The 15,854-nt window shown below is 50.6% G+C and overlaps 1 protein-coding gene across 2 annotated transcripts in view; it reads right to left on the reverse strand.

The window, feature by feature from the left end:
- The window catches only part of LOC116948545 (Krueppel-like factor 6), a 60,967-nt gene that overhangs the window by 6,388 nt on the left and 38,725 nt on the right, over positions 1-15,854 (reverse strand). For both annotated transcript variants that reach the window (XM_076071707.1, XM_076071708.1), the window contains one exon: positions 15,412-15,473. In XM_076071707.1, coding sequence (XP_075927822.1) covers positions 15,414-15,473 — 60 coding nt within the window. In that variant the 3' untranslated portion in view covers positions 15,412-15,413. The remainder of the gene's footprint in view (positions 1-15,411; positions 15,474-15,854) is intronic.

A 15,854-nucleotide genomic window follows, 5' to 3' on the forward strand; every position in this document is an offset into this window, starting at 1 on the left:
TTCTTCCGGTCTTCATCATTTACCAGCACCAATTACATGTGTTCGTACCCTCAAGGTCGGCCCAGGCCATAGTCGCATTTAGCAATTCCTACAGCAAAAAAAACATTCACCGCAGCGAAGCCGTCACCAACACAGAGGGGGGGGGGGGGGGGTGGGGGGCGCCGTGCAATTTGCGCGGTGGGACCGGGCCGGGCGACGCGCGCAACCCAACACCCGCTGGGCGCTATCGCTGGGCACTGCTCTTTCTATCGGCAAGCCGAGCGATGCTATCGGTCGATCATGACGCCCGGCCCCACGGCACGGATCATGATGGGTGGCGCGCGCGTGGAACGGACGCGCGCGCGTCAGCCCGGCGCACGGCCGGTGGCATTTAAATCGTGCCGCCGCCGCCGCTTTTTCTCGCGTACCGTGCCACACAACGGCGGCTGCCACGTCTTGTCATCGCGGCGGTGACGCGTGTCTCTGCGGTGACGCGTGTCTCTGCGGTGACGCGTGTCTCTGCGTTGCGCGTCTGGGTGCCCACAAGCCCCCACCCCCTCAAACCCCCCCCCACCCCTACCCCCCACCACGTCGACCCGTCCGTCTGTCCTCCTCGTATCATGTTGTCAGGCTGTGCTCGGAAAAGAGTCAACCTGTAACGAGTCTCTTGGTGGTGTTGTTGGTGAGGGCAGCCCTCACGCGCACACGGCAAAGCGTCAGGAGGATCCTTGCATGGGGGGGGGGGGGGAACGTTGGCGTGAGTTCATTAAAGGATGTTTTGTTAAATTTAATTGTGGGAGTCAAATGGAGTCCGGAAGAAACCCCACTCTGCCGAGGAGATGACACTCGTGTGTCTGCACACATATCGCAGGTCAGCAGCGCACATCCGGCTCTTTACGCCGTGAGATTTGTCAGAGTTTTAGGGCTCCCAGCGGTCTTTTGCATCCCTTTAGGCTGCCATTTAATTGTTTCCCCTACATCATTTCAAATTCCATTATTCTTACACGCCCGTTCCCCCTTCCCCCCCCCCTTTCATCGTCGCTGTGAAACCAATTCTTGGTGTGCGTCGTAAAGCGCTCCGAGATTATTCCGCGTTCCGTATTTAAGCGAGCAATAAATTCAAATCCACGTGTTCGGGGAGCCTCAGGGGTCAGAGTGCCGGGCCGAGATCCTGGGCTCAAGGCATCGATATTAAACTGGGCTCCGAAGGAGAGGTGCCTTGACGGGCTCGGTCTGGCCACCAACGACAGCACACAATAAACCGCTACGTTAAACATGGGGCTTTTCACTTCATGCGGCTAAATGCCAGCTCTGAAAACACGAAAAACAACAGCATTAGTTGGACTCTCGTGCGACAAACACCAATCCCGAAACAGAGTTGCGTGCGAAGATGCAAAGGTCACTTGTAGGGATATTTTCTTTTTCTTCTTCCAGAAGAGGCTCTGTGAATACGTGCCCCGGCTACACGGCGACGCGCTGCTGGATGACAATCATGCATGGACTCTGCGTTTCGTCACAGACGCAACCGGGACACCGCATCGGAGAAGCGGCACAGCACAGCCGTGAGAAAGCTGCGCACCAGTTAATGTGGGGTTCATCGCCAACGCTTCCGTTGAAATTCATATTTTCTAATTGGCTGGAGCACGCATGCTGGCGGCTGTTTCAAGCTCATGGCAGTCTGCGCGTGTCTCACTGGAGGGGGGAGGAATGGGGAGTGGCAGTGTAGCGGTTAGCGCGCTGCGCTACGAATCCCACAACCCCGAGTTGCATTCCCGCTCACGGCCATCACAGGTGACACTGATCTGAATCGGTCCTGGGTCTCCCCTAGGTCGACTCAGCCTCGATCGACAACCTAGTGCGGTGTAAAAACATTGCTGCTCGGGAGACAAAGGCGGCCGGGCGTGGTGCTGGCAAGCCACCCGCTCGTGTGCTCGTTCCGTCCTTCATAGGTGGTGCTCGCTAACTGCACTTGCCCCAACAGTCTGTGAAGGCTACACTGGGGGGTCTCTGTCTTTCGGGTGGGGGTGAGGAACTGTGCCAGTAGGAAAGTAATTAAACCGGACACGATCGCTCAGCTGCATCTTGCTGGAGGTTTGCAATGATGAACCACTCTCGGGGCAAAGGTCACACCCCACTGCAGGTTCTTATCTCTGCGCCCGCGGTTATGAGCCGTGTGGGTGCACCGTCGGTGGCCGAGCCGTTGCCAAAAGGGATGCTCACAAGTCCGACCTCGTCCCGATTCTTTGCGGACGAGGAAGACGGCGGGGACACTCATCACGAGGACGAGCCACCCGCCCGTCAGCGTCGCGGGCGAATTTGCCAAATTAAATTTCCTCGGTCTCAAGATTCACCGCTGCTCTGAAGGCAAAGTTAATCAAATGCACGCACTGTCAAGAGGAAACCAAGGCAGACAAGAAGCATGAATTTAAAAAAAATGGGCGGGCAAGTTTATTAGAAAATCAAAATTTTCTGCTTGGTTTTTTTGTCGTTTTCGCCGCTTGCTGTTTCGTCACCCGCGGCTGCACGAATGTCGTGGATCGCCCGCAGCGTCGTCGATAAAGGTGGAGCTGGGGGGGGGCGGGTGAGGTTGGAGGGGGTGAGGTGGGGGGGAGTTGAGGTGGGGGGGGGGTGAGGTGTACGGGGTGAGAGGGTGAGGCAGAGCGGGGTGAGGCGGAGGGGGGTGAGGGGTGGGGTGAGGTGGGGGGAGGTGAGGTGGGGAGGGGGGGGTGAGGTGGTGAGGCGGGAGAGGTGAGGTGGTGGGGGGTGAGGTGGAGGGGGTGAGTCAGGAGGGGGTGAGCGAGACGACGTAGCCGGCGCGGGCGTTTCGGGACGTTACCGAGACCCGCCCCGTGGCGTATTAGGAGGCAATTTGATTCCGAATCATACTCGGAGACGGCCTTTAAGGCTGCAAGACACATTGCAAAAAATCAATACCGCAAATCAGCGGGCGAGCCGAGGCGGGGAGAGCAACGTGGATGCGCCCGTAGAATCGACCCAGCTGGGAGCCGGGTTTGGAGGTAGGCAGGCGAGGAGCCGGTAGCTGGGTAGCTTCGGGAGCGAGGGCTGGGTAGGTAGGGGGAGGGGGGCTGGGTAGGTAGGGGGAGGGGGGCTGGGTAGGTAGGGGGAGGGCTGGGTAGGTAGGGGGAGAGCTGGGTAGGTAGGGGGCTGGGTAGGTAGGGGGAGGGGGACTGGGTAGGTAGGGGGAGGGGGACTGGGTAGGTAGGAGGAGGGGGGCTGGGTAGGTAGGGGGACGGGGGCTGGGTAGGTAGGGGGAGGGCTGGGTAGGTAGGGGGAGGGCTGGGTAGGTAGGGGGAGGGGGGCTGGGTAGGTAGGGGGAGGACTGGGCTGGGGGTTAATTTTCTGCACGCTGCACAGGGGGCTTGGCAAAATCTTCCTTAATTGGCGCTCCCAAGCAAAAAGCGCTGGTGGATTTCGCGTGCGGCGGTGCCGTCTCTGGCCCCGTAGCAGCCGTCCCAGAGGTGGAACACGATGGGGTGGAGGAGGGGGGTAATTACAGCACACCTTCGACTCGTCCGCAGAATGCAACCCCCCCCCCCCAGCTGCTTCGTTGATTATAAATAAACTTGCCTTTATGGCAATTGATTGGGAACAAGCCGGTAATTAACGGATTCATATGCCCATAAAACATCTTAAACGATTCGCTGCCCCAGCGCAAAAAAAAACCGCGTGCCGGTGGCAAGAGCAGCCTTTTTGGCGGACTGCGGGATAGAGCTCGGCTGTTAGTTACGTCCACCATTTAACGCCTTCATTCCTCCCTTTCAAAAAAGGTAATAGAGAAATACGAAAGATGTAATATTCATCGGCAATTACTTTTAATGAATTCTGTTTAAAGGCAGAATTTACCGACAGCAATAAGAGTTCGCCTGTGTCCATTATCATATTCAAATAAGACGAATATTTCACGGAACTTTTTTTTTAATTTACAAATAAATAAAGGAGAGAAAAAAACCAAGCTGGTTGTAAACATGGCCCTTACTTAATTGCCTATTCATGCTGAGCACACTCGTGGACATTTATGAAATGAAAAATAATACTCCAGATGTCTACAATGCAATTCTTATTCTCCCTATTATCTTGAGAGCATATACATTACAATACATAGGACACAGCGCGTCGTGACAGATATGGTACATTTTCAAAAAACACACCTTAAAAATTTTTGCACATATATTACCGGCACAGCTACACACGAGTCCCATTATAGAAAAAAGAAAACAAAAGACCCCCATAGCAATGCTTTCAGCTTAAAGTTGGAAGCGAGTCGGTTTACTTGTTACGGACAGATGCGGCTTCGTAAAAATGTGTGTGCGCGTGCACGTGCGTAGCGCGTGCGCGTGCGTAGCGCGTGTGGTCTCCAACATCTTTGGTGAATGCAACTTCTGGTTAAGTTTCTCGTCTTACTTTCACGTCACGTTGTTCGGCGTTAAGTTCGGGCCAAAGTTCAAACTCGCTTCGTTCGGCGCAGAGAAGCCGTTCACAGCGAGTGGAACACCCACGGCGCGTCGCGGAATGTGAACGTTCGCCAAAGCCGCGTTTTGGCCGCTTCGGTGATAATTACAATGAGTTTGACTCAGAAGTGAGAATAACAACCAGGGGTTGTTCGTCCTTTAATCTCACCAGAACTGCATTACCGTATTACCGTCACGTGATTTGTTCTTCGCCCTCGTGGCGCGAGGGAGGAGTTGCGGCGCAGCGGTTCGCGCGCTGGGCGAGGAACCCGGAGACCCAAGGCGACCCAAGGCGACCCAAGGCGACCCAAGGCGACCTAAGGCGACCCAAGGCGACCCAAGGCGACCCAAGGCGACCCAAGGCGACCCAAGGCGACCCAAGGTGACCCAAGGCGACCCAAGGTGACCCAAGGCGACCCAAGGTGACCCAAGGCGACCCAAGGTGACCCAAGGCGACCCAAGGCGACCCAAGGTGACCCAAAGCGACCCAAGGTGACCCAAGGCGACCCAAGGCGACCCAAGGTGACCCAAGGTGACCCAAGGCGACCGTCAGTGGCGAGCGAGCGAGCGAGATTCCCCCCCGCCCCTCTTCACCAACCCTCGCTAGCGTGGGTTGGTGAAGTATAGCCACACCGCTCCCATGACTGACATGAAAAAAAGAAGCTTAAGCGGGAGCCTTTGTTCAATAGTGGACTGACAAAGGGCACCGACTGTGTAATGCATCGTGTCTTTTGTTTATTATGCGAGTGTTGAATTGAAAAATTGTTCAAAAGTGTTGTTAAATTCTGGGAGGCGATTGCAAGATCAGGTGGACCAGCGTTCGGGCCTCAAAGCTATTGGCGCTCAACGACTAACGCGTCCTACTCACGTACCCTGTACAGCAACGGTTTTGTCTTTCTAAACCATTTCCCTTTTCGCAGGCGTCACACGACAACTCTCAGTGGCCCGGACCGCAGGCACGTGCAGCCCCGCCCGACACGCGCTTTGTGCGTAAACAACAACAAAAACGAATCAAGTGGGGAAATGACCCTCATTTCAGATCATCTTTGGCAAACAATAAGCATCATCATCATCGTCGTCGCAAAAAGCCAGCGCTTAAGGGCACACATTTGTGCAGTTCCAATTGTGTCACCACATTTCCCAGATTCACATTGATTTCAGCAATAACACTGCACACGTTAATTGACAATTCCAAACCCGTTAATACCATTATTATTGTCGGGTTTCTTTTTTTATCAGCATTTGAAAACCTATTTCCGAATATAAATTTGCTTTGGGCGAGAAACGCGTTGCACCGAATGTAGCGATGTCATCACAAACAACGCGCACGCACGCACGCAGGCGTTGTACACTTCACACACACCCACGTCGCCTCCGAACAGATTCTCCCCGCTCGATACCGCGAACCAAACTTCGCAGCGACGGCAAAATCAACAACTAATTTTTTTTTTAAACATCCTCGCTAGCCGGCTTTTCATAAACGATCGCCGAACACAGCACCTTCTTAGCGAGAAAAGTAACGACAGTAATTAGAGTATGAACACGACACCGCCCTGGCCATCGGTCGATTCTAAATTAAAGCAGTGCCAATTGGCCAGCATCCGGCGTGCACAAACAAGCGGGGGAAGAGACAGCGATTGCCGCGCTCGAAAACGCGAGGCCCGCTTCTGATGTTTGGTGCCCGTGCTGCCCACGGCCTTAACTTGCTGACCCGCCCATACTTAGACATCTGCGAAAAGGAGCTTTATAGCTCATCGGATTCCTCCAGCCTAAATAAAGATTCTGATTAACACATGTTTTACGAACAGCTCTTCCTTCCCTGCCCACCCCTCACCAGGACTTGACTTCAGTGGGAGCGGTCTGTGGCCGAGCTCTAGAAAAAATCCAACCCCCCACACTTTTTCAATTTCGGGGGTTTTGGAGTCCCTAGAAAATATATTCCACGAGAAATGAAGGTGTTGCCCATCAGGGTGACACAGTTTAGCTTGGGGCAGCCAGTGAATACCTAACGGAGTCGAGGCATGCAGCGGATGCACCCACTGAGGGAATTTAAAAATCGGTGGGTCAACGTTCATGATAACGCATGCATCGAATCGTGCGGGCGAGAGCCGGTCGATCACGATTGGTGCACGCTGTGCGGTATCAGCGGCGGCGTAGTTGTTGGCGCGTTGTGCTATTAGGCCGGCCCCGGTTAACATCAGGGGGCGAGGAATATCTAAACCGATCCCCTGCAGGTTCCCCCACCCCGCCTGCACCAAACTGCACTGATCAGCTTGGCGAAGTATGGTCAAACAGCCTGCTCAATCTTCATGGCATGGGGAGGGCCTTAACGCGGATTGAATAAACGCTGTAAATTATTACCCTAATTGCTACGCTGCGTGTAACGTGGCTTACGGGAGTCCTAGGGTCACGGGATATGCGGAAATGAACCAAAGTAAAACATTGGATTCCTGTTATCGAATCACGGCCCCAATGTGACAATTTGTAAAATCGTCCGGGGAGGATGTGGCGAAATCTTCGTTAAGTGGCAATTATTACATTCCTATGACCCAGAGCATCTAATACCATAAATAAGCTATTCTAACACAGACATTCTACTGGATATCCTAGGTTTCCATGGGTGTTTTTTTTTGTATCATTAATCATTGACATGCAGAACATCTTTGCAACTGTGGCGGACGCTGTGCGACGTATCTGAACACGTTAAAAGCGTTTGCGCCACGCGCGAGTTGGTGGAGTTGGTCGAGCACGTCGAGCCGGGCGAATGTTGACATCGGCGTCGGCTCCGGTGAGACGAAGCGGTAGAAGCTGCCGCAACATGCCAACGCCCGTGCCACGCGCATCAGCCTTAATACGCGCTCGCTGATAGCACCTACTTGCCCAAATATTTTACGACGCTAAACCGGAGGTGGCCTGATCTTGGTCTCTTTGTGGTTTTATTTTAAAGGTATGAGAGCAGAGGCTTGGAAAGAGAGACAGCAAGATGGAAAGAGACCAATAAAACATGAGTGTTTCGAAGCCGTGTGTGTTTGCTCGATAGAAACAAACTTGTGTGGCCTGCTTACCGATAACGATCACGAGCCTGTCGTTCATTTGCGCAATGCACGTGGGAACAGAACGGTGTACGATTCCGACAGTCCAGGAGTCCCCTCTACAACTGGTTTCATCATTGTCACCATCGTCGCCATCATCATCTTCATCATCATCATCAATACGCGAGACGACAAATGCCCACGTCATTAAGAAGCCAAAATTGTTCCTTCAGACAAAGCGGCGGTTTGTGTCGCCTGTGACGTTTCAAACGCCAGACAGTAGTCTACACGCGAACACAGTCATTTCTATGCTAAACCTGAGAATAATTAACAAAATTATTAACCATTGAGCCCAAATAAATTTTACACTTAAACATCAGGCTGATGCATATACTTACGGTGCTGTACAACCGCCATGCAAGATATTTCAAAGAACTGTGGAGTGTCAATTCTGCAAAGCCTTCACACGTAAGCTCATTCTCATGGAGGATCCGTTTCGTTTCAGGTGCAATTATCTCTCTCTCTTTGCTTAACATTCGGTAATCCTTTTGCTTTTGTGCTACGACACTTGCCCGTAATTAGGAAGTGTAATTATTATCTAGTTATTTATTTATTTTGATACTTCTTCACGTTCGTAAGCAAACGCCGCCACACTTTGACCAACAGCGACAAAAAAAAACATTTTTTATGAATGTTTGCTCGAACACACGTCCCCGATTGGGGTGCAGCAATTTTCACATTCACCCGGACAAAAAACCAGGTAGGTGCCCAGAAGCACGATTAGTTTCCCTCGCGTGATCCGTAGTGGCATAACGTGGCTGTCATGGGCCCTCCTCGTGCAAGGAATTAAGTCTCTCCCGCCCACCCCACTGCCGCGACATCGCCTGGTGCCTGGACCCCTCCGAGGCCCCGTCAGCCCAGGTGCAGTTGCACTGCCTGCACACACGATAAACTACGCCACTGATTACGAGGCGTCTGCGCATCTGCTTCACCCCCCGCATGAATCCGCATGGTCCAGAATTAGCGGATTTTGATTGAGGTGGCGAGAGTTCAAAACAAGAGCCGACAAGCCCAAATGGCTTCCATGAAAATTGAAAATGAAATGGCCTGCGGAGAATTTCCGACTTAATTAAGTCATTGAGATGCAGCACCTTTTCAATTACAAGAAGCCAATTTTTCCATATATTATATATAAAACATGTATTTAAACCAAGCAGCAAATGTGGAACCTTCTGGTGGGAAACGCTGTAAATAACTAAACGTGTCATAGCATTACGGTGTTAATTAAAAATGCTCTCAGAACGTCGTCTGGTGTGGGTAACGTATCCCCCCCGCTCTAGAAACTGACAGGCATCGAGGCTGCTGTATAATAACAAGAATACGAATAATCAGTCCCATTTATAACGCGCACAAAATTCGTGCGGCGAGTTGCTAGCAATAAGTCAGAGGCGCGGGTCTGAAGTCTGAAACAGCTGACGCAGGAGACGTGACCGCCGTCACGGAGTGATGGACACACGCACACATCACTCGATTGTGGGGAGCAATGGGAGGCAGTGAAAAAAAAACCCCAACAAAGTCTACTCCACTTTTTTTTGTTCTTTAACTGCAGCCACGGGTGTGAAAGATTAATCCTAGACGTGCCAACGCCGAACATCAAAATGGAATGTAGAGCACGCATTTTTTTTGCGATGGTAAATCAAAGTGCGATCTGAACGGCGCGGGCAAAACGGAAAGAAAAAAACCTGGCACAGAGTTTTGTGAGATGCAGCGTCGCAAAAGGGTGGATGGGGGGTGGGCTATGGTGGGTGGAGGTGTCAGCAAGATTGTCGCAGGAAGGGGCATTAATTGATCGATCCCAAATGAACCAAGGAGGGCAAGCGAATGTCACAGAGTTGTACAACGCGTGGGAGGGCGGCGGAGCGGGAGAGGGGATCAATTCGTACCAAACCAATCCGCACCGGGGCCAGCAGAATGCAATTCCCGCACCGCCGTTTCACTTCCTCTCTATTCTCTCTCTCTCCTCTCTCTCTTTCTGTTCGTTTTCTTTGTAAAAAGACGCGGCGGGGGGCGGGCAACACGGCCAAAGATTTTCTTTATGTCTTTCAACCTGTTGCACAGTCAGTGCACTAACATTATTTAAAGTACAATAGTTCACAAATCAAAAAATAGCTTAATTTTTTCGTGTGTATTACAAACGTAAACTTTGCATAGCTATAATACATTTTTTCTTCTTTTCTCCCAAATTCATATATAGAAACGGGGGGGGGGGAGAAAAAAATTACAAAAACGGAGCTTTAACAAAAATAAATTTCTCGAGTCAATATTCACAGGCGCAGTTAGCAGAGCTCAACGAGCGAGTCTGTACACCCAAGCTTAGGCCTTTCTCTCTCTCTACCGCGCAGCCTCACACAGAGCAAGGGGACAACAACAACAAAAACGCAAAAAACAACGGAGCGGCGCTCGCAACACGTCGAGGAGCGTTAATTCCCGTCCCTGTCGCCGTTCGCCATCTGGCCCCGGCGGCTCTGTGGCAGAAAGCGAGCGGCTCGCAAAAATCGTTGCGAGTTCAAATTCTTGTTTGCGGGGGGTGGAGGGGTTCACTCAGCCCATTATCCCACCGGGGGTCTGTAAAGTGAGTACCGCTTTGTGGGAAGTCAACGGTGGTCGTCTCATGTATACACTCGCCCTTTGCCATAGGAGTGTGGATTGTTTTATTTGTTCCTGCCACTGCTGGTTCAGGGCTGTAAACAGAAGATGAGCGCTGCATCAATGCTCATTTGGAAGGAAATCACTTTTTGACTTTGAGCCTTCGTCGATACTCGAATGCAAAATAACGGTTTAAAAAACTTAATTAGCGGTCTCCCAACCTTCACCAACTCACACCGACCAGCGTGGTGAATTAGAGGTCCACCCGGGTGGGTGGGGTAGGGGGTTGAAACGTCATAGACCATTGGAGCTTTTTTTTAAAAAAAAAATGCTCAATTGTACATACTTATTCTTGACGTACATTCGATCTTCGATCATTTCGACGAAATGTTTATCTGGGCACGCCACTGTGGCGAAAGTACGGTGCCACGCGAGCCCCATGACCAACACGGCAAGGTATAACGCCTTCACCCGTCAGGATCACCAATCACGTTAGAACAGGCAGTGTCGTTCGACTTTTCTCGCGTGCCGATCGGTTCACTAGCTGCTTTAAAATCGAACCGTACTCCACCGTCAATTCCTTCAATTTTGAAATCAATGATCCATTCAGTAAACGGTTATCCCAAAGTCTATAACCCATTAACAACCCTACGCAAATTAAGCCTGCCAGTGCTCAACATCACAGGGTGCCAGTGGCTCATGCATCAGGTGACTATGCGTGTCGCTGTGACTACAGTGAGGAGGGCCTTCATCCACCAGTGGATGGACAATGGCCGATGACGATAACACGGCGGCTATTAAACGGAACTCGCCGGAACAGTGCACGCGTGCGGAATCCAAGCGGTCGCGAGTGGAAACGTGACGCGTTTCATTTTCTGGTGGCGATATTGCTACAGTTTAATGTTGCACGTGTCCCGTCAAACAATAGCTGCCCGCCTCCCCCCCCCCTGCACCACCCCAATGCACGTGAGATGTGTTCGTGTCTGCTTTCGTTATTGCTCCCATAATAAATAGCGTGCCGCCGATGCACAGGGCCACGTTCCCGCTCTCAGCATTTACGCGCAACTCACACGGTGGGGCAGGACCACCACCCCTCTGACGAAATCCCGAAGCAAAAGCAACCGGGAATAAGAAGAGACGGCATCGCCGCACGCCGCCGTAGAAGCTCAACGCAAGCATGTGTGAGGACCTCAATGTTCTATGCGGCCAACGTATCCAGGTTAAACAAGTTCAGAGGCCCGTCGATATAAAATACTGCTCTTACAGGGAACAACGCGTTACTTACTTCCACTGGGAAGGAAATCACTTTTTGTTTGGTCACTTTACCTTAGAATAAAAATCTCATTTCAGATTTGGGATAAGTAACCTGGGGCAGTGGACTCATCTTGAAAATGGTGCCACAGGGCTTTTAACGTCCGCTCCGTAGCAGACGGCGCGCTTTGGTAATAATCGTTTCTAGGAACCGTCGCTGGGCAGTAGTGGGAATCGAATTGTCGATGTCGCACAAAGTGTCTCAGTGGCGGGCCGGGTAATCCTCTACGCCAGCCAATCTTGACCTTTTCAAATGTTGCAATCTAAATTGTAACCCCCCTCCCTCACCAAAATTTGGCAAATTCTCAAAGGACATTTTTATTCAATTCCTACCGAGTCAGATTTTAATTTTTTTAAAGTCCTTTTATGGCAAATGTTCCAAATTAGCTTGGGTTTTTTTTTCTTCTCTCTCGTAAGGCACATTTTCACGAACAAAAACAAAATAAAACCTCAAGATCTCACCGTGGCAGATTACCTCGAGTTAGGCTTTAAGTAAATTTAGATTCCCCGGTGGGAAAAAAAAGAACCTACGACGGCAATCGCGAACGCCAATTAAACACCATCAACAATCGGCACGCGGCTCTCTCACCCCGGCGGCTGGGCGGCAATTCACGCGGGAGGCCATTTCGTCACCGACACCCCAGAGTGGCACCGCGCTCCCTGCCCCTAAACAACGCGCGGGCCTTGCGGCGCACGGCGACGGCATTTTGCACGAGTCGATATCAAACGTCAATCTCATTTATTGCCTTTCCTTTTTGCATACGTGTGCCTGCTGGTTTAAACACTCTGCGTGCACCACGCTCCACGTGCGGGTGGGGATGGGGAAAACTGGCGCCCGCCCGCCCGCCCGCCTCCGATCGTGTAACGTGATGAAACAATGTCTCGTGTTTACCCCACTGGGTTAGTAATAATCTACGGTCTACCGCTACGTACTCTAGTACCGCCTAAGTCAGGAGTTCTCAACCCTCTTCATGTTGGATCACGGACCAGACCCCTCCCCGTCGCACAAGATTGGATCGCCACCTCGCGCAAACCCCCGCTACAGCGAGCGGCATTGTGCACGTCACCCGAATCAAGACTCGATACTGCAGATCTTCCTAATATCCGTGCAAACATTCTTCCTTTTCACCACGACTTTGAGAGTGGTGGTGGTGGGGGGGGGGGGCATGAGAAAAGTAATCCGAGAGTGGCAGCAAATTCATTGAGCGAACTGTGCTTTCTTACTCGGATCTAAAGGGGGAAAGTGGACAGATATTTTGAGGATAACAGGATTCCCCCACCAATTAGTACCTAGGTATCAATGCGGATAAGAGGAATATCACCAGTTTAACACGTGGGCTTTCGCGACCAATATTATCCACAATGGAGGTATTTGGGTTATATCGTGTGAATATAAATGTGTCGTTGAACCCGCCACCACCCGACACAGCCAACTAGTAAAGTTTGTCAGGTGAAAAAAAACGTAGCAATTCGTTACGAGTACAGCACACCGGTGTGTTGGAGAGTACTCGAATTGTAATCATCGTGGGTTTACACTCCAACACACCGGTGTGCTGCACTCGAAACGAATTGACACGTTTTGTTGATGTCACAAACCTTACTAATTGGCAGGGTCGGGTGGTGACGGGTTTTAACGACACATTTATATTAACACGATCTAACCCCGGAAAGCCTCTATTATGGAGGAATATCTGCGTGCAGCACTTTGCCAAAGGCAGACAACAGTGCGTGAGGAAAGGGTGCGTGAGTGTATGGGGAGCGGTGGTGCAGCGGTTAGCACTACGAACCTGGAGACCCGGGTTCGATTCCCGCTCACGGCCAACACCGGTGACGATTATCTGAACCGGTCCTGGGCCTCCCCTAGGCCGACTCAGCCCTAAAACGAGTACCCGGTGCGGTGTGTAAACATCGCCACTGGGGAGACAAAGGGGCGGCCGTGCGTGGTGTTGTCCACCCCCCACCCCCCTAGCGAGTAGCGCCTTCATTAGGTGCGACTCGCTAACAACACTTGCCTCAAAAGTCTGTTCAGGCTACACGGGGATCTTTGTCTTTGCCGTGGTCCCTCTGCCATCACGGATCACTTGACGCTTTGGAGAATCGTGGAGGGAGACTCCCCCCCCCTTCCCCCCTCCTTCCCCACTTAACCTTTTGTGGGAAACCTTAATGATTAATTATTAATAATTTATCATTATTATTAATAATAATTACTTCATAACTTATTCCCGCGGCACCCCCCCACGCTAACCGGGCTGAGGACCCCTGTGCTCTACTTCACGTGCACGTACACAGACACCGTCAGTACATTTACAGCCAAGCACGCAGAGTCCACGAGAAGACACAACTACGCTTCTCGCTACGCTGCCATAATTAAGCATTGGCCCCGACAGTTATATGTCAAGGGATTGTTGTTGTTTTTTTTTAAACCTACACTAGTCGTATTTTTTTAATTAACTCAGGAAGAAGGATAAATATTTTTTTTGTTTGAACGCCTGCAATATAGCTGCCTGAAACAAAACAAAACATGATAACGACCAAGACGTGACAAGCACCACACTTGAAATGAATTGCAAACAAATTTGCTTCTTTGTTTTCTCAAGTTTCAGAAAAGAAGAAAATTCACTCTGATGGCTGAAACTTTTGGCAAAAAAGTGCTCTCAGTTAAGGGTGCAGAAACAACGACAGGCGGCAACAATGTATCTGACGGCCGCTGCAAGCGAAGTCCTGGCAACATGCAAATCCGTTTAGGGACAATTCGATTTCCGTCCGAAAATAAAAAAAAACCAAAAATATTTCTCGATTGTTTCGTGGCTTTCAAAACGGGGGGGGGGGGGGTGGGGCAGGTAAGAGGAGGGTACAAAAGCATGATGAAAAATAATATCTTGATATAAGGCACCACACCAAAGACATTGAGCTAGTGCATTAATACAAACGAAAATCTTCAAGTAAAAAATAATAACGTAAAGGGGTCACGGGATGGGTGGTGGGCAGGGGGGGCGGGGGGGGGTAAAAAGGATTTATAAAACTAAAAGTGCACGTCCATTTTTTTTCGTCCATTATCGCAACACACAAAATGAGCTTCTTGGGAACTAGCAGAACATGACGGGTCCCCGCTGCTACTGCAACAAGTGTCAAGTAAACTAAAAGTTCACGTTTCTATTTCGGCGTCTGTAAAAAAAAGCGGCACGTGGCGCACAACGCAATGAACACTGCTAGGACACGAACACTAATCACGTGACGAAACGCACGGGGGGGGGGGAGGGGGGGTAACCGCAATGGTAAATTATTCGAGGATACGCGTATGAATAAGTGTACATCGTTCTCACGTACTACTAGTATTATTTGTCGACACGTGGCTCTCGTCACAAACGGAAAAGTAACGAAAATGATCTCGGCAAACCAGCGATTGGCCCCCGTACAAAAATCCCAAAGACCTTTTCCCCTCAAGTCCACCTCAAGTGCCCTCCGAACTCCGCGAGTCCATCGCGGCGCGTGGGGTCGCCGTCGTCATTGTGCGGGCACACTGTACTTTTTGCACGACGCCGTGAAGTTTAAATGCCGCTGCGACGACCCCGGCGCTCATCTCGAGACGCCCCGCCGCATCTTTTGCCTTCAAATAAAAAGCAACCTTCCGGGAAAAAACAACGCGTCAGTCTCGTGTTATCTTCAGCACAGGATGCTCCTTTCCCCTCGGGTTTCTTTCCTTCGTGTTCTTTCAAAATCTTCAATAGAAATGCAATCGTTCGCGTGCTCCGATCCGTCGAAAGAACGTACTCTCTTTTTTTTTGTATTTTCTACGTATTCATCATCATCATTATCGTCGTTGTCGTCGTCATCATCATCATCACTCTCATGTGAAATTCTTCCAAAAATGTATAAGGCAAGAGGATGTTGGCTATAATCCCTAGAAAAGAAAGATACTTTTCCAAAGCAGGTGATGGCAAAGGTGTTGCTTCCCAGTGATATTTTCGATTCACCTTCAAAAGGTCAAAGGTGCCTCTTCATATGCAGCGCCAGGTGGTCCGATCTTGAGAAACACCTGCAGAGAGACAGGGCCAATGTCAAATACCACAAAGTCAGGACCGCCTTTTCTGCTCACCACTGTTGCGGACGCAATGGGCCGGCGACAAACACTGCCACTGAGGGCATTGGGTGTTGAGAACGGTTGTAGATGTTGGGCTTTCTAAAAGCCACATACAAAGGGTGTACCGACGCATCGATTCATCAAAGTAATGTTGATTGTTAAGCTCATGAAAGTTTTTTTTTTAATCGCGTACACGCGAGAATCAATGTTATGTTTTTTTTATCGCGTACACGAGAATCAATGTTAAGTTTTTTTTTTATCTTTATCGCGTACGCGCAAGAATCAATGCCATATACTTTTTAATCGCGTACGCGAGAATCAATGTTACTTATATTT

This window comes from Petromyzon marinus, chromosome 34 (assembly GCF_048934315.1).
Source record: "Petromyzon marinus isolate PM22_M1 ecotype Great Lakes invasive population chromosome 34, UKy_Petmar_22M1.pri1.0, whole genome shotgun sequence".
Taxonomy (NCBI): domain Eukaryota; kingdom Metazoa; phylum Chordata; class Hyperoartia; order Petromyzontiformes; family Petromyzontidae; genus Petromyzon; species Petromyzon marinus.